Source organism: Macaca fascicularis, chromosome 9 (genome assembly GCF_037993035.2).
Source record: "Macaca fascicularis isolate 582-1 chromosome 9, T2T-MFA8v1.1".
Classification (NCBI taxonomy): domain Eukaryota; kingdom Metazoa; phylum Chordata; class Mammalia; order Primates; family Cercopithecidae; genus Macaca; species Macaca fascicularis.
Genome location: NC_088383.1, coordinates 111,237,890 through 111,259,983, shown reverse-complemented (window position 1 = coordinate 111,259,983; position 22,094 = coordinate 111,237,890). Strand labels below are relative to the sequence as shown.

General features: G+C 51.4%; 2 protein-coding genes across 35 annotated transcripts in view; one reads left to right on the top strand and one right to left on the bottom strand.

Moving 5' to 3' along the window:
- The window catches only part of GBF1 (golgi brefeldin A resistant guanine nucleotide exchange factor 1), a 154,193-nt gene extending 132,380 nt beyond the window's left edge, over positions 1–21,813 (bottom strand). For 17 of the 32 annotated variants that reach the window (XR_012418171.1, XM_074002599.1, XM_074002600.1 and 14 more), the window contains exon 1: positions 5,427–5,676. Coding sequence is in view for 12 of the 32 variants with exons in the window: in XM_045361445.3 (XP_045217380.1) it covers positions 21,487–21,497 (11 nt within the window). In the remaining 20 variants the exon portion in view is untranslated. Of the gene's footprint in view, positions 1–5,426; positions 5,677–21,486 lie in introns of those variants that run through there. The other 15 variants (XR_012418168.1, XR_012418169.1, XR_012418170.1 and 12 more) reach the window with 1 other exon arrangement.
- On the top strand, positions 9,384–21,996 carry PITX3 (paired like homeodomain 3). Of its 3 annotated transcripts, XM_045361463.3 has the most exons (5): positions 9,384–9,576; positions 10,586–10,667; positions 19,668–19,797; positions 19,971–20,173; positions 20,652–21,996. In XM_045361463.3, the coding sequence occupies exons 3-5, from the start codon at positions 19,680–19,682 to the stop codon at positions 21,237–21,239; spliced, it is 909 nt and encodes a 302-aa protein (XP_045217398.1). In that variant the 5' UTR covers positions 9,384–9,576; positions 10,586–10,667; positions 19,668–19,679; the 3' UTR covers positions 21,240–21,996. The 3 variants fall into 3 exon arrangements, with proteins under 3 accessions (XP_045217398.1, XP_005566338.1, XP_045217397.3); XM_005566281.5 differs by lacking the exon at positions 10,586–10,667; XM_045361462.3 differs by lacking the exon at positions 10,586–10,667 and having other exon boundaries at positions 19,668–19,877.
- Positions 21,997–22,094: the final 98 nt, after the last annotated feature.

The window sequence follows — 22,094 nt, the reverse complement described above, 5'->3', positions numbered from 1 at the left end:
AGAGACTCTGTCTCAAAAAAAATTGTCCTTATCCAACTAGCAAATAAATTATCCAGAGGCAAAAGCGCAAGTTTGTTTCTCTTTTTCATGATGCCTTTGTGTCTAATACAGAGCTGCGCAAATCAAGAAAACCGATAGACTTTCTGAAAAGGTAGATGGTAGTAGGGAGCTGAAGGACCAGCAATAGGCCCTTCTAAGGTTTATGTTCACTCAATCCGTTTAAAAGCCAGAGAAGGCAGGGCGCGGTGGCTCACGCCTGTAAACCCAGCACTTTGGGAGGCCAAGGCGGGCGGATCACGAGGTCAAGAGTTCAAGAACAGCCTGGCCAATATGGTGAAACCCCATCTCTACTAAAAACACAAAAATTAGCCGGGTGTGGTGGCGCGCACCTGTAGTCCCAACTACTCAGGAGGCTACGGCAGGAGAATTGCTTGAACCCGGGAGGCGGAGGTTACAGTGAGCCGAGATCACGCCACTGCACTCTAGCCTGGGCGACAGAGCAAGACTCCATCTAAAAAATAAAAAAAGCCAGAGAAACACTAAAGATGCAGATCTTTTAACATTTCCAGAGCTGGCCTAGGAACACACCATAGTTATGTGCTTTACTGAGAATAACCAAAGTTACTAAACTAGGAAACAACTTACTGAGCTCAAGAAATTTACTCAAAGGGTGGAAGTAAAAGAAGGTTAAACTGGGAAAAAAGCTGGTGCCCTGACAAGGCATCACTGGAAAATCCTCCCAGACCTGATAATCAGGTGAACAGTGTACCTCAGCTCTGGCATGCCATCTCCTCCCACTGTGGAGATTCTGAGAGTATCTCAAGAATAATTTATAAGGAAGCTACTAATATGTCCAAAGCTGTCCCTTCTGCCAGCTTAGAGATGAAAAATGAAACAAAGTTTCTCTATCTCACTCCATCTTTTAGCCACTCAGGGCACCCAAGGTATAAAGGTGACAGCTGGCAGAGCAGGACAAAGAAAAAGTCTATGTGATTATGCATAGAGAACTGCAGTGATTAAGTCTCATAAGGCCTGCCCATTTTGTTTATTGAGGGTCATCATCCAGTAGCCATTGGGCAGAATCCAGTCCACAGACATATTTTGTTTGGCCTGAAAAAGGCTTAAAAATATTTTTAAGGCTGGGCGCGGTGGCTCAAGCCTGTAATCCCAGCACTTTGGGAGGCCGAGATGGGCGGATCACAAGGTCAGGAGATCGAGACTATCCTGGCTAACATGGTGAAACCCCGTCTCTACTACAAAAATACAAAAAAACTAGCCGGGCGAGGTGGCGGACGCCTGTAGTCCCAGCTACTCGGGAGGTTGAGGCAGGAGAATGGCATGAACCCGGGAGGCGGAGCTTGCAGTGAGCCGAGATCCGGCCATTGCACTCCAGCCTGGGTGACAGAGCGGGACTCTGTCTCAAGAAAACAAACAAACAAACAAACAAAAATATTTTAAACTAGTTTCCAGCAATTAGAAAACACAATGATTTAGGCCGGGCGCGGTGGCTCAAGCCTGTAATCCCAGCACTTTGGGAGGCCAAGACGGGTGGATCACGAGGTCAGGAGATCGAGACTATCCTGGCTAACATGGTGAAACCCCGTCTCTACTAAAAATACAAAAAACTAGCTGGGCGTGGTGGCGGGCACCTGTAGTCCCAGCTACTTGGGAGGCTGAGGCGGGAGAATGGCCTAAACCCGGGAGGCGGAGCTTGCAGTGAGCCGAGATCACGCCACTGCACTCCAGCCTGGGAGACACAGCGAGACTCCGTCTCAAAAAAAAAAAAAAAAAAAAAAAAGAAAACACAATGATTTAAATTTCCAGTTTCTCCTGAAAAATAGGGTGGTCATTCTGTGCCCGCATTCTAAAACAGTAACAATCTGTTGAAAAAGGAACAGTTGGCTCTTTTAAATAAGGGAATGGGTTGAGCATGGTGGTTCATTCCTGTAATCCCAGCACTTTGGGAGGCCAAGGTGGTAGGATTGCTTGAGTCTAGGAGTTTGAAACCAGCCTGAGCAACATTGTGAGACCTTGTCTCTACAAAATATTTAAAAATTAGCTGGGCATGATGGCACACATCTGTAGTCCCAGCTACTTGGGAGGCTGAGGTGGCAAGATCATTTGAGCCCAGAGGTCAAGGCTGCAGTGAGCTGTGATTGCTCCTCTGCACTCCAGCCAGGGTGACAGAGCAAGACCCTGTCTCAATAAAAAGAAATCAAAATGAAAGATAAAAAAAAATAAAGGCATGGGTTCTCCAGTACACCAGAGTCCCCACTAATCCTAATACATTCCCATGGGACTCAATTCACTCATTTACATTACCTGCCTGGCATTTAGGCATGTGAGCTTGTAGCCCCTGGTTCGTATGACTGGCAAACCATTACTTTGCCATCATACTTCCATACGACTATTGCATCTATGATAATTTCCACTACTACTAGAACAAATAATCACTTCTATGATCACTTCTATTATTACTGGGGTTCCAAATCAGCACATTGCTTTATTATATTTTCATTTAGTTAAACAACTGCAGTTGAACATATTGAAATATTAAAAAAAAGAATAACAGCTAAACAGTAGCCCATTATATTTACATAGCTCTTCCAGCCTGAGGATAAAATGTCAACAAAAACATACACCCTTAAATTCAATCCCACCATTAACCCAACAACAGAATCATTCTAATCAATCACACAGAGCCACAGGGATATAGAGTGTGATCAACCAATGAGAAGTGTCATACAAAGATTAGGGTGATCCTTGCAGTGAGTACTCTATAAATAGAGTCTCCTCAAAAGCAAGAGCTGTGTCTTCTTCCTCTCTAGCTGCCCACAGTAGCCAGTCTAAGTACCCTATCAATGAGGTTATTATGTAAAAGTGGCAGTCATCCTGACTTCTGGAACAGAGGGAAATAAAATAGTAGTGGAACTTTGAGAACTCTGAGCTGAAACTGGGATTGGTGCCCGGCTACTGAGGAGATATGTCTATAACCTGAGTTCCCACTGTGCCAATGAGCATCACTGTCAAGACTGGAACACACTATCTATAAACACCATTAAAAAGAAGCTCAAATACAAGTTTAGAACTTGTATTTGAAGGATGAATTTTCTGATTTGTGGGTAGGAGTGGGAATTATTCCTATCTAGAAAATTATTCCTATCTAGAAATGACATTTAGGATTATAAAAAGAGAGAGAGAGAGAAAGAGAAAACGTTTTGATGCCTCTACAGTCACCCTCAGGCTCAACTGGGGATGACTGGATCCTGGATTGATCACACTGCCTACCCAGAGACTAGATTGCCTGTTATGCAAAGCATATCAACTCAACAGGGCAATGGCCCAAGTGAGCAAGGCAGGATCATCAAACCTGGGTACTCCCTGAGCTATGTCATTTCATTTGCTGCGTTCAACTACTTTTTTTGGGGGCGGGGAGAGGGGAGGAATTCTACACTTAGATCAGCAAGTTAAAATGCAAATAGTTTCCTGTACCATTTCCATCCCACTAATTCTAAATCAACACACGTGAAGCATAAATAATGCCATCCCCCTTCTCCCAACACATACAAAAATTTCAATTTCATAAGGACAAAGGTAGGAAGGGTAAAGGGAAATTATGAAATTTCAATTTAATAAGGACAAAGGTAGGAAAAACTGAGCTGTCATTCCAAGATCCTAAATAGTTTTCTCTTCTAACACTATGACGTTTTGATCCTCCTTGTTACTACCTCATCATGCAAAAGTGCAAAGTGTTCCTGACTGCCAGGACCAAAAGCAGGCCACAAGTTCTGATCACATATTGAAACTAATCCCAGAGGCCGGGCGCGGTGGCTCAAGCCTGTAATCCCAGCACTTTGGGAGGCCGAGACGGGCGGATCACGAGGTCAGGAGATCGAGACCATCCTGGCTAACACGGTGAAACCCCGTCTCTACTAAAAAATACAAAAAACTAGCCGGGCGCGGTGGCGGGCGCCTGTAGTCCCAACTACTCGGGAGGCTGAGGCAGGAGAATGGCGTGAACCCGGGAGGCGGAGCTTGCAGTGAGCTGAGATCCGGCCACTGCACTCCAGCCTGGGCGGCAGAGCGAGACTCCGTCTCAAAAAAAAAAAAAAAAAAAAAAAAAAAAAAAAAAAAAAAAAAAAAAAAAGAAACTAATCCCAGATAGAGATAACATTTATTGAGTGCCCACTACATACCAAAAGGCATTAGGTTGATCCTGCTCTTAACCTACTACTTGCTCTAGCTAGGTCACTGCACATATACGCTACTACTTTTAAGAAGTGCATTAACTGAGCAATCCCAAAGCAGACCTTTCCATTTGTATCCTCCACAGGGCCTAGAGTGCCTTGTATACCTGAATTAAAGGCATACAAGTTTCCACATTGTGCATTTAAAAACACCATCTACACTATTCCTTATTTCTAAAAGCATTCTTTACCCTTGGTGGACTTTTACAGCTTTACAACACAGCAGTTTATCAAAGGTCATCACAGTGCCATAAACTACACTCTCTAGGGTTATGTTCCATCACTCACTCTGGGGCTCTGACCCTACAACTGGCTGAAAATCTCTCATGACTCTTTTTGCCCACTAAAAATAATAGGCCAACAATACCAAACTTTGCCATTACTCAAACATCTCTCTGCTCTCAGTCAAATACGTCATAACAGAGTGGTTTCCTTATGATTAAGCCTCATCTCCTTGGTGAAGAGAAGATCTGGGAGAGAAATGTCAACAAAAACATACACCAGAAAAGAATGTCTGTGAAAGATTGTATAAAGGAACAAATACACCCAGAATATAGGTCTAGTGTTTATATACAGATCCAGACTGGCAGTTGAGCTGTCCTGTAAGAGGAAAGCCTTCTCATAGCCCAGTTCCCTGTGCTGCTGTAACCTCAAGCCTTCCACACGTCCGTCTGGTGACAACCTGATTCTAGGGTGCACTAGTTCATCATTCAGTATAAATGAAGCAGTTCCTTTGTATTAGTGAGGCAGTCACAAAGAAGTAGACGCTGTACAGAATCTAGAGAGAGACTTTCATATCTAAAGTCTGAAAACCCATAAAAGTAGACACAATGCTTCTTAGGTTTCCTTTCAGCTTTTGAGTACTGGGCTCTTTAGGATGCAGAAAGCGCTGGAAAAGAGAAGCTAAAGACTAGGTCAAGCCTGGGAAAATAGATTTGGGCACCTGCAAAGGATCAGTAATGAGGGAAGAAATCGCCCCTCCTGCGGCAGGGGCCTGACCTTTGCCCCTGCTACCTTCCTGTTCCCTCCCACAACAACCCTTCCCTCGTCTTATTCCTGTTCGCTGCGTCCTTAGCCCACCCTGGCTCGCCCAATTTAAGGGCCCTTCCTCCTAATTCCCTATTGCGAAGTCAGGGCGGCCTTCACCACACCGGAACTCTAGGAAGAGACTTCGCTGACCTGTCAGCGGATCCAAAATGGCGGGGCCTAGTCCCAGGACCGGCAGCCGCTGCTCATGTCCAGCCCGCACCCTGGAGGCGTCTCCGAGCAGCTCCCCCAGCTCTGGTAGCAGATGGGAGAAGAGAAGGAGCCTGTTTCCTGGAAATTATGGCCGAAGTCAGGGTGGGACTGCACAGTCCGCCAGGATGAGTCGGCCGGGACGGGCAGCGGAGCCGGCTACCTTCCCTGTCAGCTCACTGACGTGGTAACTAGCCTCAGTCTAGCCCGCTGCCTGGTAACTGCGCGAGCCTTGCCGCATGCAGCCAATCATAGCTTTGCTCCATGAAAAGTAGCATTCCGACTATCCAATCGAATAAAGGAAATTGGCTTCAGGAGGCGGGTAGTGCCTCAAGAGGCGAGATTACTAGGGAAAGAAAGGGTAGGTTAGGGGACAACCAACACATACGAGTACTCTCTGAGTGACAGTTTAGAAAACCAATAAAAAATGAGGAACTGTGCTGGGCGGCTAGAGAGGTGGAGTTAGGTAGAGTTCGGTTGCAGTGCGCGGTTTGGCAGTGGCTGCTGGGCGTTATGGGGAGGAAGGCTACAATTGGCTGGAAAGGGGCGGGGTCCGTTTTGAGAACTTGAGCGGGCATCCCTACTCCCCTGTCCACGTATTATCAAAGTTATCTGGGCCAAGACCATGCCCCTTGAGGAATCACTACTTTTCGAGGCAGCTCTGGGCGCCCTTCATTCTAAAGTCCAGCGATTTATTCCACACCCTGCTCTCCTCGCCCTCTCGTCCACCTTCCCTGTTGTGGCTTCTCACAGTTGTGTCTGTCACGTCCCAGCTCTGTTTCAGCGTCTTCTGCACCATCCCCAACATCCAGAAATAGAGGAAATGGGACGTAGCAGAAGCCCTGGATATCTAATTTAAGTCTCTTCATTTTACATTATAGGAAACAGCCCCGGAGTGGAAGGCTGGGCCCATGTTCACATAACTAGTAAATAGCAGGGCAGAGAGACGAACCCCTGGGTCTCCTTACCCCCAGGCCAACTCTTTTCATCGCCTTTTGTCACCTCTTATGCCTTAGTATATCGGGCTTTGACTCCTGGTCTGCCTTTCATACCAAGCCTTGGACAGGCCTTATCCACCAGGCTAAATACACAGCTTAGCCCACCTCATCAGTGATAGGAAACAGAAGTCTTGTTTGCCTTAGAAACGCTAAGGGGCCTGAGGGTTGGATGCCCACCTGTTTTCACTGTCTTGCTCCCAGCTGCCTCCTCCCCTTGCAAGAGATGATAGAGGTCACTAAGCTATTTAGAATTACCCGTATTACCTGAAAGTGAGAATATGTGGGAAGAGAACAGGAGGATGGGTTTTCTCTAGCAGACTGAATCATGAAATTTCCAGCCTATTTGGGACACTAGAGACCCAGTGTCCCTGCAGACCTGGAGAAGCTGCTGGGAAGCAGTGAAAAAAAAAAAAAAACTTCTCTCCATACTTCCTCCCAATTATGGATGACCCAAGTCCAGGGAAGCTCCATAACTAACCACATAGGAATGTAGTCTCAAAACCAGACATCCAAGACCATCCATATGCTACGATGCTCTAGTTTTTGTTTGTTTGTTTTTTGTTTGTTTGTTTTGAGACAGAGTCTTGCTCTGTCATCCAGGATGGAGTGCAGTGGTATGATCTTGGCTCACTGCAACCTCCACCTCCTGGGTTCAAGTAATTCTCCTGCCTCAGCCTCCCAAGTAGCTGGGAGTACAGGCATCTGCCATCACGCCCAGCTAATTTTTGTATTTTTAGTAGAGACGGGGTTTCACCACGTTGGACAGGCTGGTCTCGAACTCCTGACCTCAGGTGATCTGGCCGCCTTGGCCTCCCAAAGTGTTGAGATTACAGGCATGAGCTACCATGCCTGGCCACGATGCTGTAGTGTAAAACACCCATCAGACATCAGACCTGAAGAACCCCTTAATAACTCCCTACACCTGCACATTGGGCTTCTGGTCAGTGGGTCCAGCTGAGGATTTAGCCTCTATCACCTAAAGAGAGTCAGGGAAAGAGGATATACCATCATAGCACTTCTTTCCACATTACCTCAGAGCCATTTTCTTCTTCATTTGAAAACTGAGAGTTGGTGTCCTGGGCCTGTCTCAGATTGAGAGGTCCTGGAAAGCCAATTGGAAAATCCTCTAAGTGGGCCAAAACTTCCTGCTCTCCAATATCTACTTCTACCTACCTCCAGAAATTCATCATTCTAAAAGTATGTGATTGTGCAATAGAGATGGGGAGGAGAGAGAAGACAATTCCCTAGTCCCTCCTAACCACTAATCATCATCTTACCAGGCAGAACATCTTCCTCATAGATTTCAGTGTGACATATTTATTGAGATTCTACATTATACCTGGGAATAATAGACATGGTCCTTACCATCCTAAATTTTATTCTCACAGCAGACAACACATAAGCTGATCCCTTCAATATGGTGGGTGGTGTAATAGAGGGTATACACAGAGGGTCACGGGAGCAAGAGGCTAACCTGAGAGTTCAGAAAAGGCTTCCCAGAGAAAATAAGGCCTGAGTGGAACATTGGAGGAGTAGGAATTGACAATGCAAAGATGAGTTACTTTCACAGGAAGGGCCAAAGGTGTGCAGGAAACTACTAGGAAATTGGAGATGAAGACACGGTCCAAAAGGTCTTGTATGCCAGCGTAGGGAGCTTCACCTTTATCCTAAGGGCAATAGGAGTCACTGAACAGTAAAGACATGACTGTTCAGATTTGCCTTAGGGGCATATTGTGTGACTGGGCTGAGGCTCTCAGGAGCATCCAAGCAACACAGCCTAACTGCAAGAAGAGAAGGAGCCTGTTTCCTGGAAATTGAGGCCTAAGTCAGGGAGAGCCGAAGTCACAGTCTGCTAGGAGTCTTGGTCATCTGTTACTTGGTCATCTGCCCTGTCCCTTGCAAATTCCTAACCAGCAGGCACCAAGGCCACACCTTGCCCACAGTACTTAACCTGGTACCACCAGCGGGAAACCAGCCCTGCTGAAGGAGGGAGAGCACAGCCCAAGCAAGACAAGGGTACAGACTGAAAGGCAATCGGTCCATGCCTTTGGAGTGCCCAGCCCAAGCCCTGAGATCCAGCAGGAACCTCCTCTTAATTGTTTTGCGTGGGGAGGGAAATGATAGTTATTTGTCCAAGTTCACTCAGTGATGGTGCAGTTCGTGGCGGCGTTGGAATACCACTTTGGTTTGTCTCATTCCAAACCCTGCTGTCTCCACGAAGTCACCTTCCTTGGAGAAGAAGGGGGAAATGAAGAGGAGGAAAGATACGAGGAAAAAGAGGAGCAGAGAGAAAGGGAAATGAGTCTTTTAAAGTGGCAGAGGAGGAAGGAGAATGGTAAACAGCAGGAGCGAAGCGGCTGAGGAGAAAGAAGAGGAAAGAAAGGCGAGACGTGGGAGGATTGGAACAGAGACAAAAGGGAGAGGAGAGACGGACAGCGACAAGTGGAGAAAATCGGCGAAACTTGAGCGGCAGAGAAGTCTGAGCGCTGAGACCCGGCGGCCCCGTGCGCCTTCCCAGCTGGCGCCGATCCACTTTGCTCCGGGTAGCGGCCCAGCCCCACTTCGCTGCCAGTCGATCCCTTTTACCCAGGACTACCGGGACCACTCTACTCTCTCCCGCTTGGCTCTGCCTAAGCGTCCTAGCCGGAGCGCGCTCTCTGCCACGTGGGGAGGGGCGCGGCCCAGTTGCTGAGGAGCGCTTCTGATTGGCCAGAGGGCGGGGTTCTTGGCGTCTCGCCGGCCAGACCCCTCCCTCATAGGCGGGGCTTGGAGATCCACAGCTGGAAAGGGCGGAGCCCCGGCAGCGCAGCTGGAAAGGGGCGGGGCCTGACGAGCGCGGCTCGCCGCGGCGGGCTGGGGGCGCCCTGGTCTGCCATAAAGTGAATGGGCGCCGACTGGGGGTGGCAGTACGCGGTGAGGCTCACTCCTTCCTCGAGTCCGAGAGAGCCGGAGCGGAGAGGCGGCCCGGGAGCAGGGGGGCGGCCCCCACTCCGGCCGGGTGCCCGGCCCCTGGCCCCTGCCTGCCCTCTAGATCGCCGCCGCCGCCGCCGCCGCCGCCGCCGCTGGGAGTCTGCCTGCCTGTTGCGGGACGCACTGTGAGTGTTTGACCATTCTAAGGACAGGGGCTCATGGGGCCGAGGAGCTATTGCTGGACCTTGGAATCCCTAAAACGGGACCTGGGGCAGCTGAACTCTGGTGCCTGGGGAACAGGTCGAGAACAGGGAGGGCGGACTGCAGACCTGGGGCCAGGACTTGGGAAAAGGGAAACTCAGGGTAAGAACCAGGGGATAGGGAAGGGGGAGACTCAGAGGATCCGGAACGAAGCCGGAGACTTGAAGCCAGGATAGGGGCTTTGCGAGGCAGGGAGTAGGGAGTCTGGAAACCATTACCAAAAAGCGCCCTGGAATCCCAGGGCACGGGGCAGGCGGTCAGGGAGCGAAAGGGGTTGCAGAGGCCCTGGCCAGCTGGGGAGCCGGCGGCGGCCCCCAGTGTAGGGGCAGTTGGCGGCGCCCGACGCCCTTCGGCCCAGGCTCAGACTCCAGGGGCTGGGAGCCGGGGTGCGCCTGGTCACACACGCTTTTCTTCCCAGCTGCTCCGCAGTTGGAATAGGAGCCGTGTTGTGAGAGCCCGGCCGCGACTGAGTCAGATGGCCGCTGTGCAGATCAGAGTGACCAGGCGGCGGGTACGGTGGATCTGGCTTGGGGTGTCTGAGCCCAGCTGGGTCCTGACTTGAGGCCGCCTCAGAATCGGACAGAATGTCCGCGGCGCATGGGGCTCGGAGTGGACAGAATGTCCAGGGTAGCGAAGTGGGTCTCTCTGGAGCGGGCGTTGTGTCGGGCAGTGGCGGACAGAATGTCCCTGGCTAGGTGGCATGTCCATCTACCCAGCAGCACCTGCCCAGCTGCTGCGTGTGCGATGGGGTCGGCTGCAGTGGGTCACCTCAAATCCCAGCTCACACTTTGCCAACTTGTTTCAGCTCCTTCGGGCTGCGAAGCTGCGAGCAGGGAGCGAGAGTAAAGACTGCAGCCTGGACTTGGGGTGAGGGGCTGGGACACATGCCCCCTTCAATTCAGAATAGATCAGAGCATCACTCTGTACTTCCAGAATCCAAATTTGAGGACAGAAGGCCAGTGAGGAGCCTGCTAGTGGGAATCAAGACCAGGAAAGGACCATCCAGGCTAACACGGTGAAACCCTGTTTCTACTTCAAATACAAAAAATTAGCCGGGTGTGGTGGCAGGCGCCTGTAGTCCCAGCTACTCGGGAGGCTGAGGCAGGAGAATGGTGTGAACCCGGGAGGCGGAGCTTGCAGTGAACCGAGATCGCGCCACTGCACTCCAGCCTGGGCGACAGAGCTAGACTCTATCTCAAAACAAAAACAAAAACAAGCAAAAAAAAAAAAAAAAAAAAAAACAAAAAAACCCACAGGAAAGGAAGGAATAGGTGACAAAAGGCAATGAGAAAACAGGAAGGAGCTGGGCACAAACCCCTGGCAGCCTCAGTTGCCTCCTAATTCCAATACAATTAACACCCCCCAGACTCCTTGCTGGAGTATCAGCCGACCAATGGCTCCTTCCCTACAGTGGGCAGGAGCCCAGGCCAGAAGAGAAAACTACAGCTCCATTAGCAAAGCAAACCCTGTGGTCCTGTTTCCCTTTTGCTTCCTCAGCCCTACCAGTCCCAGCACCACCCTAGTGGCTGAGCAGAGGTGGGAAGGAGGCTCATGGAATCCAGACTCTGGAGTCCAACAGGGGACTATCTCGCCCTCTGAGTCTGGTTGGGGAGGATGTCTTGGCCCTACCTAACAGCCGGGTTTACTTTCCCTGCAGCTGAGATACAGCCCTGACTCCGCTGGGCCCCTACAGTGACCATCCACCCTGACCCCAATTCTTTTTTTTTTTTTTTTTTTTTTTTTTTTTTTTTTTTTTTGAGACGGAGTCTCGCTTTGTCGCCGAGGCTGGAGTGCAGTGGCGCGATCTCTGCTCACTGCAAGCTCCGCCTCCCGGGTTCACGCCATTCTCCTGCCTCAGCCTGCCAAGTAGCTGGGACTACAGGCGCCCGCCACCACGCCCGGCTAATTTTTTGTATTTTTAGTAGAGACGGGGTTTCACCGTGTTAGCCAGGATGGTCTCAATCTGCTGACCTCCTGATCCACCCGCCTCGGCCTCCCAAAGTGCTGGGATTACAGGCGTGAGCCACTGCGCCCGGCCCACCCTGACCCCAATTCTAACCAGAGCTCAATTATGCTGAAGAGGACAGAGCAGGGAGAATGAGTCCATGTAAGTGAGCAAGATAGCCCAGCTGGGGACTGAGTTTTCACAAGGACAAGCGCAAGGCCACTGTATTTAGCAATGAGCAATCTAAACAGCGGTTTCAAGCTTTCTCACCCTTCACCTATGAGTGACATACACTAGGTATTCCCCACACTCCCATGTCCATTTCTCAGTTCTAAAGTTTGCTTATTACTGGCTAGGATTCTCAACGTTTTTTGTTTTTTTTTGTTTTGTTTTGTTTTGTTTTGTTTTTTCATTTGCTCTATTTTGAGCAATATAAAGACACACCACAATTATCCCTATCACATTCTGATACACTTTTCAGGGGCTTGTGCTCCCATAAAAATCACTGAAATTATAGGTGAAATGAAGGGCTCTGTGTCAGGAAAGGAATAGGGAAAGCATTACGGATGGCTCCCTGAAGACTTTAGCTCAAAGTTGGCTTTTGTCAAAAAGGCCAAAGAGATGGTATCATAATGAAGATGACTGGAAACAAAAAACAGAACCTTTTCCCCACCTTGCATAAAGCCATGTAGCTGAATGCATGCCTGGTCACTGGCTCTTAGGAAGAATGTCATGGGCCTAGAGTAGGGTCAGAGAATGGTTGGCAGAATGGGGAGCCAGGGGTTGCTGGCGAGAGCAAATGTCAAAGTTTAGTCCTCTGGAAGGTGAGACAATATGGAAATCTACAGCATAATAAAAAGCCTAGATATGCAGAAGAATTGCTTGCTCCCCAAATCTTGAAACTGGAGATGAGGGGGCCTTTTAGAACTGCAGTGATGCAAGCTCAGGATGAATAGAAAAATGTTCTTTGGCACACAGTGGGCAGCATACTTCCAGAGCACATTTCCAGAGAGATGGTAGAGGCAGGAAGTAGAAATGGAATCCTTCAGGGCTTGGAAAGATCAGCACATGTGAGAGTCACAAATGGCTGCAGGGTAGAGAGAGTGAGGCATGGAAAGAGCAGAACTAGGTGGTTTGAATCTCTTCAAACTGTGTAACCTTGCATCCTGCCTTCTTAGAGGTGTAATGGGGATAGGCACTCCTGCCATGCAGGGCAGTTGTGCAAGTTAAATGAAATCATGTCTGTGAAAGCCCTCTGCAAATGAAGGAGCACCATAGAAATAAGAAGCACTATTATTATGCCCAAACTGCAGAATCTTTGTTTGGAAAAGTGGGGCTGAGCCTTAGAGCAGCCTAACCACCTTCCTGATGCAGCCATAGGAGGGATCTTAATGATAGATGGGCCACGCTATCGCAGGCTTCAGATGCTGGCCACTACCCCGTCCCTGTCCAAGAACTCTGGGGAGCTCCCCAAATGCTTAGCCTGCCTACCAGGCCAAATATCTCTGCCTGCCTTCTGCTCAGAGATGGAACATTGGCCCAGACTCGGGTTCAGGAAGGGAGGGCAAACGCAGCAGGCTAAAGCTGACTTGTGGTGACAGAAGGATGGGGCCAGTGGACACTTTTCTTCTCCATTCACACTAAATGATGCCTCCTAGACTAACATGAAGGATCCATTAGGTCCTGAGCTTTGGGGTGTCTAGGGTGTCCATGGCCACTGCCAGGGACTCATGAAAAGAATGAGAGGGAGGAAAAGGAAAAGATCATCAGTTGGGTAAGAGTTGGGGGAAGACAGAGAGGAGTAACTTTCAAAACTCTATCTCTCCTTTCCCATTGTCCTGCCCCACGGCCTTTTTGGCATCTTTCAGTTAATAGTTTCTCCTTTCCTATTTCTTCCCTGCCCAACCCATTCTGCTCACCATGGTCAAATAAAGGCCACAAAGATGCTGTTTTTTGTCACACCCCTGGCTACAAGCCTCCAGTGACCCCCACTCTTTGGTGCATTGCTTCTCATAGGGGGGTGGGGTGGTAGGAGGGCAGTAAGGAGTGGGAGAGGCATGACACACAGTCTAAATAGGGCCCATCTTCCTGGTGGGTGATATCACTTGAAGATTGGGAGGTTTATTTTTATATTAAAATAAGATTTATTTTTATATTAAAATATTTTCTATTCCATGACTAACGTATGGAATAGAATGAAAAATTTGCTTGCATTTTAAACATAAAGCTGGCAAACTCCAAACAATTTCACACTAGTGGCAGCTGTTTCAGGTCATGCCTCTAGTTTTCTAGTAGATTTGTTTTTGACTGGTCTTAGGGGTTTTTTTCTTTATTCAGGGCTGTTGCTCAGTGTGAATCTTAGGGGTTTTGATGAAAAAGCTGGACATACTCTAGCCTAGACTTTGTCAAATCTGAATCATTAACCCTTGTCCCCGATTGGAGGCCCCCCTCGGTTTGACTTGTTTCTCTCTGCAGATCTCCCGTGGCCTACACTGAGACTCTGACTAACCTAGGCCCACCACTGCCCTCCCAGCCTACCAGTTTATTCCCAACACTGTTCATTATTTAGAATGCCATACCCCTTCTCTGATTCTTCAACTCCCAATTCAGTCGCGTGCCTATATTCTCTGAGCCCCCAACACTCGGTACCACCTTCCATGGGTTTCCCTCTCTCTGATCTCCCAGTCAGTCAGACCCATGCATTCCATCTTTCCATCCTGTGCTCCGTTTGCCTGCCTACACTGCAGACTCCTACAAGTTAGGGTATGTGCCTTACTGTTCTTGGGATCCCCAGGAAGGAAGCAAGGAAGAGCAGGAAGACTGTAGAATCATTTCTCTGATCCCCGATTTGTCCCTTGATAACTTGAATGCTTCAAATCTTTGCTGCAAATGTGTCTCGATTTGCTCGCATTTGCACACTGCAGTTCAGCAGACCATATAGTCTGGGTGCTCAGCGTCCCAAATGAACATGCGGCCATGTCCACTTAAGGGCCTCACTTCTGTTTCACATTTATAAGATGAAAACATCATAACTACAGCTCCTCTCATCTCCTCTCCATTTAGCCCCTGAAAGAGAAAGGTTTTCTCCTATTTGAGTTCCAGGTTATGCCTCCAGCCTCAAGCATTATTAGTGCAACTGATTGTGGGCTCTCACTATGTCCCTGGTCTACCCCTCTGGCTTCAGGACTTAAGTGGGTCCACATGACAGCTGACTTATTGCCATGGGGTTGTGTCTCTTGGAAACCATGACCTCCCCACTGTGGCCTCCTTGGCCTGAGATCTGCTCTCCACTTTCATATATCCTGGATATTTCATTCTTGTTGCAGTCCATGACTAGGCTTCCTCTAATTCCAGCCTGTACTGCAGAATCAGAGCATATCTGTAGGCCCTCTGTACTCCCTGGGCCTGCCTGACACCAGTGGGACTGGGCCACACATCCCTAGCAGGGTGTGGCAAAAAGGCTAGGGGTGGGGCCAGCAGCCCCCTCCCAGAGCTAGACTCACTATCACTGTTATCTCCTGACTCTCTCTGTCCCTGCCTGGGCATTTTTTACTAGCATCAACTAATCCTGCAGCTTCCAGACCTACTGCTTGTTCTTCCCTATCCACTGAGTGAGGCGAAGTCCCTGGCCTCAGTCCCAACTCCCTAGCTTCCTGACCTCCAGCAGTTTGGGGGAGCTTAATCTTCAGCCAGCCTGTCTCCAGCTCAGACAACAGCTTGGCGCCCCCAGCCTTTGCCTGACCAGCCCACCCGGACATGAGTCGGCTAGAGGTCTATGCCCCCACCCTTCCATCTCTCTTATTGCCTGCCTGGCTTTACTGTTCTTTCCTTCTCTCTTCAGTTTCACAGTCAGGTCCCTTCTCAGCCATGGCTCCTCTCTCTGCTGTTACTAGCCCATGCAAGAGCCTAAAAAGGCTTCATTCTTTCCTTTACCAGTCCCTCATCCCCAAAGTGGCTCCCAGAGTACTCTGCCCATTTTGCTGTTGCCTTGTTGACTGGGTCGTCTATGCTCAGGACCAAGTGTTCACAGCATGTGCTGCCTATCTCTCAGCAATGCAGTGTACTCACCTTCATTCACTAGGGAAACAGTTCACTGCAGGATACAGAGTCTGGGGAGATGACCCACTCGAGGAAGGGCAGACACAGGGATGAGATCTTAGTCACTACCCCACCCTCAGGGCCTGACTCAATGCCCAGCTCATAGAATGTGCTAAATAGCATTTGTTTAATGAGTGAGGGGAAAAAAAACTACTCAGGTAGAGTTTTTATCCCTACTCATATTTACATGTTTATGTTTTTATCTAAACCTTCTAACAATACTGAAGGCAAGTAAGGAAGGGATCATGAACTTCCTTTCGGAGATGAAGAAATATGCCCAGAGAGGTAAAGTTACTTGCCAAGGACACACAGCTAGTAAGTTGTAGAGCCAGGACCGTGAACCTAGATCTGTTGACTCCAAACCTAATTTCTTTGGGCTATACCAGATGACTTTCCCGAGAGGGGCCTGGGCACTTTCTGCCCCTCCACCCCACCCCATCCTCTAGCTCCAGCGTGCTCATGCCTTCTCCTCACTCAGCAGCATCCAGTGCAGAACACTCCCCTGGCCCCTTGGCCTGCTCCTCCCCCACACAGAGTCCTTAGCTCCTGGGACTGAGAGCTGAGGTTCAGAGGGGCCAGGGAGGCAGTGGGGGGTGGGGGGAGGGTAATGATGGCTAGCTCCAAAACAGCCCCGGCAGCTGTCCCTGTCACAGAAAGGAGACTGTGTGACGGTACGTGTCTGTCTGCCTGGATGTGGCAGCGCATGTGTGGGAGAGTGTGTGTTTGTGTGCCCCTAGCTCCAAGTCCAAGTGCTTATTATGTCTGAGTGGGGGCCTGTGTGTGTCTGCACATGTGTCCATCTGCCTCTGGGAACACGCAGCCTGAACTCGGCTTTCTGGCCTCGTCTTTTCCTCGCCCATATCCCTTCTTACCCTGCCTCCCTCTGCTGAAATAGAGTGAAAGCAAGATGCAGGTATGGAATGCCGGGAACAGGGTAATTTGGAAAACTGCAAGTCTGGAGCCAAAGCTGACTGGAAGGCTAGGTGGCAAGAGTGGGACTGCTTTTCCCACAGGTAAACCCCTCTCTGGGTTTTTTGCCAGCTTCGTGTTGCTTCCATGGCCTCTGGAAAAGTCAGGGGGATGATTTGCATTTCAAGGGCATCTTGGGTATGAAGTAAGGGGAGACTTCAGAGCACCCCTTTTTCCAGCTCTCAGTTCTAACCCTTCCTCCCTCATCTTCCCAGTCAAGGCTACCATAGTTCTTTCTCAGGGACATCTCCCTTCCATCAGAGCATTGTTGGCCAAAGTTTTCCAGCTCCAAACCCCCTGACGTGACCTGGAAGGGGAAGTAAGCTGAGCACACCTCCAGTTCTGGCCTGACTTTTCTCCTGTCCTGGGTTCCCTCCAGCCCTGTCTCTTCACATCCAGTAAAAGGTCCAAGATCTAGACCCCTCTGCCTGTAGAAAGAGCAGGGACTCTTTCTCAACCTCCTGCCTTGACCTCGGTTCCACTTCCAACCTGGCTTGAGAGGTGGGGTGGGGAGTGGGGGCACAGCTGTGAACTCTGAGCTGGTTGAAGGGGGCGTTACCATGTGCAAATACAGGCTGCTGCCCATCTGCACCTCCCTGAGAAAGGCTCCTAATAAATCCAGAGCAGCCAAGTGACACACATCTCAATCTAGACTAATCCACTACATTAATGCCACCCCGTGTAGCCTGCATTAAGCCCCTGTTAATGGGGAAGGGGTGACAGAGGCAGAGAGGCCCCTCTCACTCAGCTCTCTACCCCTTCCCTCTGTCCCTAGCCTCCTCTGTTCTCCTCCAACCAAAAGGCACCCAGAGTCTTGAGCCCCAGTATTGCCCATTTCCCTTCCTCCCAGCAGAGGGGTCCTGGGAGAGCAGGCAGAAAAGGGGACTCTGCGGGGGAAACTTGGAGAGGGACCCAGGGAGGCTCCTGGGCAATGTGAAGCTAGGTTTTGGGATAGGAAGTTATGAGTAGGAAGGTGGTCTTATGAAGCTCCTGCCTACAGCCTGGAGCAGGCTTGGTAGAGGCCATCCATGGGTGGAGCAATCACTGGTAGGATACAGTGTATATCAGTGCAGGCAGGAGACCAGGCCCGACCCAAGCACCCAAGCACGAGTGGTTTTCACACTTGTGTTTGATCTTGTTACCTTCTTTCAAATGAAACCTCTTCAGAAATAATAAACAAAACAGGCTGGGCGAGGTGGCTCACGCCTAATTCCAGCACTTTGGGAGGCCAAGGCAGGTGGATCACCTGAGATCAGGAGTTCGAGACCAGTCTGGCCAACATGGTGAAACCCCATCTCTACTAAAAATACAAAAATTAGCCAGGAGTGGTGGCATGTGCCTGTAGTCCCAGCTACTCGGGAGGCTGAGGCAGGAGAATAGCTTGAAGCCTGGAGGTTGCAGTGAGCCGAGATTATGCCACTGCACTCCAGCCTGGGTGACAAAGCGAGACTCCATTTCAAAAAAAAAGAAAAAAAAGAAAGAATTCATAAACGAAACAGACCAAAGCAGAGCTGCCCTAGCTGAAGCAGACCCAAGCAAGGCCAGGTTAGAACTGTAGCTGAGTCCCTGAGGGAACCTCGAGGGAAGGCCCCAAAGAGCACAGTGTGAGAAAACAAGCGTTCTGAGTTGACTGAATCAGAAAAATAAAATAATAATAAAAGAAAAATAAAAAGCAAACAAAGAAAAAGCATTAGGAGTCTCACAGACCTAGTTCAGATCTCAATCCCACTGCTTACAAGCTCTGTGAGCCTCATCAAGTTCCTTCAAGTCTCAGTTTCCTCAGCAGAAAAAGGATGATCATACTTGACGTATTCTTGTGAGGGGAGACAGAATGAGGTAAAGGCTCACAGTAAGTACACATAAATGATAGCAGCCATTATTCTTTTTTTTTTTTTTTTTTTTTTTTGAGACGGAGTCTCACTCTGTCGCCCAGGCTGGAGTGCTGTGGCACGATCTCAGCTCACTGCAAGCTCCGCCTCCTGGGTTCACGCCACTCTCCTGCCTCAGCTTCCCGAGTAGCTGGGACTACAGGCGCCCGCCACCTCGCCCGGCTAGTTTTTTGTATTTTTAGTAGAGACGGGGTTTCACCGTGTTAGCCAGGATGGTCTCGATCTCCTGACCTCGTGATCCGCCCGCCTCGGCCTCCCAAAGTGCTGGGATTACAGGCTTGAGCCACCACGCCCGGCCAGCAGCCATTATTCTTAAGGGAGAAATATCAGGTCTGGTTCAAAATACAATCTGTCCCAAGGAGAATGGATAACAGACATCTGGTCTGTCTCAGGCATGATTAGCTGAGGACCATGTATGAGTATAGGGGGATACTGAGCATTCAGGTGAGAAGGATTTTAAGTTTTTGCAGATGTAGTATAGGGTATGTAGTGTGCTATAGTGTAGATTTCTTTGTTGTTGTTTTTTGAGACAGCGTCTTGTTCTGTCACCCAGGCTGAAGTGCAGTAGCGCCATCTCGGTTCACTGCAACCTCCACCTCCCAGGTTCAAGCGATTCTCCTGCCTCAGCCTCCTGAGTAGCTGAGATTACAAGTGCGTGCCACCCTGCCCAGCAAATTTGTATTTTTAGTAGGCACGGGGTTTCGCCATGCTGGCCAGGCTGGTCTCGAACTCCTGACTTCAGGTGATCCACCCGCCTTGGCCTCCCAAAGTGCTGGGATTACAGGTGTGAGCCACCGCGCCCGGCCTGTAGTCTACATTTTTATTAATTCAATATTTATTGAACCCCAGCTGTATACCTGGCACAGTTCTAGTTCCCAGCAGTAAACAAAACAAAGTCTAGTTTATATATCTATGCAGAGAACCTGTCAGCATGCACCTCTGTGCCCTTAGGCTGCTATTTCCCCATTCTATCCTAAGGAGCACCACGCAGCCCCAGCTTTATGGCTGGGGCTGAGAAAAGTGGCAGGGAATTTACGGGGAAACGCTGCTGGGACCCAGCTAAGCCGGAGATTTTACCCCCGTTACCCTGGTCTCTGTCTTCTCTCGCCTCCAGAGACCTCCCTCCATGGAGTTCGGCCTGCTCAGCGAGGCAGAGGCCCGGAGCCCTGCCCTGTCGCTGTCAGACGCGGGCACTCCGCACCCCCAGCTCCCAGAGCACGGCTGCAAGGGCCAGGAGCACAGCGGTAAGCGCGCCCCCTTCCGGGAGTGCAGGAGATAACAGCTTCATCCCCAGTGCGGGTGGGACCCCGGCTGCGCAGCTCAGGTGGGAGCCAGCGGGTGGCTTAGGAGGTCCCGGAGCCCGAGAATCCGCGCAGGCTTGGGCGCCCTGTGACCTGCCCCCACCCTGGCCCCCCAGACTCAGAGAAGGCCTCGGCTTCGCTGCCCGGCGGCTCCCCCGAGGACGGCTCGCTGAAGAAGAAGCAGCGGCGGCAGCGCACGCATTTCACCAGCCAGCAGCTGCAGGAGCTGGAGGCGACCTTCCAGAGGAACCGCTACCCCGACATGAGCACGCGCGAGGAGATTGCCGTGTGGACCAACCTCACCGAGGCCCGCGTGCGGGTATGCTCTCCAGACCCGCGACTCGCACCCGCGCGGGCCCTCCGCACTCAGCCTGCGACCCGGCGGCCAGCGGTTCCACCCCACCTTCCCCTCCCCTGGACCCCGGACCCTGACTCCGGGCTGCAGCCCCATGCGGCCTCTTGCCCGCCAACCTCCAGCCTTTGCTCCCACTGCTCCCTAGTACCCGGACCGCGCGCTTCTTCGGCCCTGACACCGTCTCTCTTTCCCCTATCCACCCCTACTCGACCTCATCCTACTGTCCCCCCAGACTCTGGCGCCAATGACTCGGTCCTGCCGCCCGCGCCTTCTGTTCTCCGACCCCGGACTCCGTGCACTCCTTCCCTCCTACCCAGTCTCCAGCCACCTCATCTCGTTTATTGACCGCAGGGCCCCGGATGGTAGCCTCGTCGGGGTGGCCCGCCCTCCAGCCGCTGGGACTTGGCCCCGAGCCCTGACCGCCTTTCTCCCGTGCCCGCAGGTGTGGTTCAAGAACCGGCGCGCCAAATGGCGGAAGCGCGAGCGCAGCCAGCAGGCCGAGCTGTGCAAGGGCAGCTTCGCGGCGCCGCTCGGGGGGCTTGTGCCGCCCTACGAGGAGGTGTACCCCGGCTACTCGTACGGCAACTGGCCGCCCAAGGCGCTTGCCCCGCCGCTCGCCGCCAAGACCTTCCCATTCGCCTTCAACTCGGTCAACGTGGGGCCTCTGGCTTCGCAGCCCGTCTTCTCGCCACCCAGCTCCATCGCCGCCTCCATGGTGCCCTCCGCCGCGGCTGCCCCTGGCACCGTGCCAGGGCCTGGGGCCCTGCAGGGCCTGGGCGGGGCCCCCCCCGGGCTGGCTCCGGCCGCCGTGTCCTCCGGGGCCGTGTCCTGCCCTTACGCCTCGGCCGCCGCCGCCGCCGCGGCTGCCGCCTCCTCCCCCTACGTCTATCGGGACCCGTGTAACTCGAGCCTGGCTAGCCTGCGGCTCAAAGCCAAACAGCACGCTTCCTTCAGCTACCCCGCCGTGCACGGGCCGCCCCCGGCAGCCAACCTCAGTCCTTGCCAGTACGCCGTGGAAAGGCCCGTATGAGCGGCCCCGCCTGTAGATCATCCCCGAGGGCGGGGGCGACGATTCACAGCCTCCTCGGACTGGGGTCGTTTTGACTGGCTTGCTCCCGCCCCAGGGTCTAAAAGGGGTGTTTGGTCAGCTGGGGGGCGCCGGCTTAGGAGAGGGCCTTCCCCTCCCAGCCCTGAGGGGTGGACTGGGCCCTATACACAGACCGCGCCCCTGGGACTAAAGCCAGGAACAGGGACCAGCTTCCCGGGGGCCAACTCACCCTTGGCCCATCCCGCCTTCTCCAGGCTTCCCCTCCCTCGTTTTCAAAGATAAATGAAATAAACGTGCGCGGACTGTCGAAGGCGTGATGATTCAGAGTTGCGGTTGAGTCTTCTTCCCTTCATCCTCCCCCACTGTCTACAGGCGAGCTGGAGGTACAGGAACGAAGTGAGGGTCCAGGCTTCCAGGGATTCAGTCCCACTCACCACCTGCCCCCACTCCAGGTCGGGGCAGCCCGGGATTCTTGAAGCAAAGAGGTGCGTGAGTGCGGGGGACGTGGGAAACCAGCTACCGGGCTGGCATCGGCCACAGCCGGTGCTGCGGCGCCACCTCGTGGTCTCAGGGAGGCTAGCTGGTAGATCTGGTCTCCAATGCTTGTAGGTGTCAGCTCTGCTATTCAGGGAGCCTATGACTTTAGATAAAGTTACTCCGCCTTTCTGAGCCTGTTTCTCACTGTTCCTATGAGGGGCTTGGTCCTCTAACAGCAATAAAATTCTGGTCTGTAACAACATTTATTAAGTGCCTACCAGGCCTAGGATTCTTTCAGTGTCTGTGTGTGTGCCTCTCACCCTTCCACACACCCTCAGGCGTCCCACCTGCCGATCATCC

What these genes read in the sequence shown, in the direction of transcription:
- PITX3 (XM_005566281.5), top strand. Translation starts at nt 19,680, where the DNA reads ATGGAGTTCGGCCTGCTCAGCGAGGCAGAGGCCCGGAGCCCTGCCCTG. An exon ending in CAAGGGCCAGGAGCACAGCG is followed by an intron (nt 19,798 to 19,970) that starts GTAAGCGCGCCC and finishes CTGGCCCCCCAG; the next exon opens with ACTCAGAGAAGGCCTCGGCT. An exon ending in TCACCGAGGCCCGCGTGCGG is followed by an intron (nt 20,174 to 20,651) that starts GTATGCTCTCCA and finishes CCGTGCCCGCAG; the next exon opens with GTGTGGTTCAAGAACCGGCG.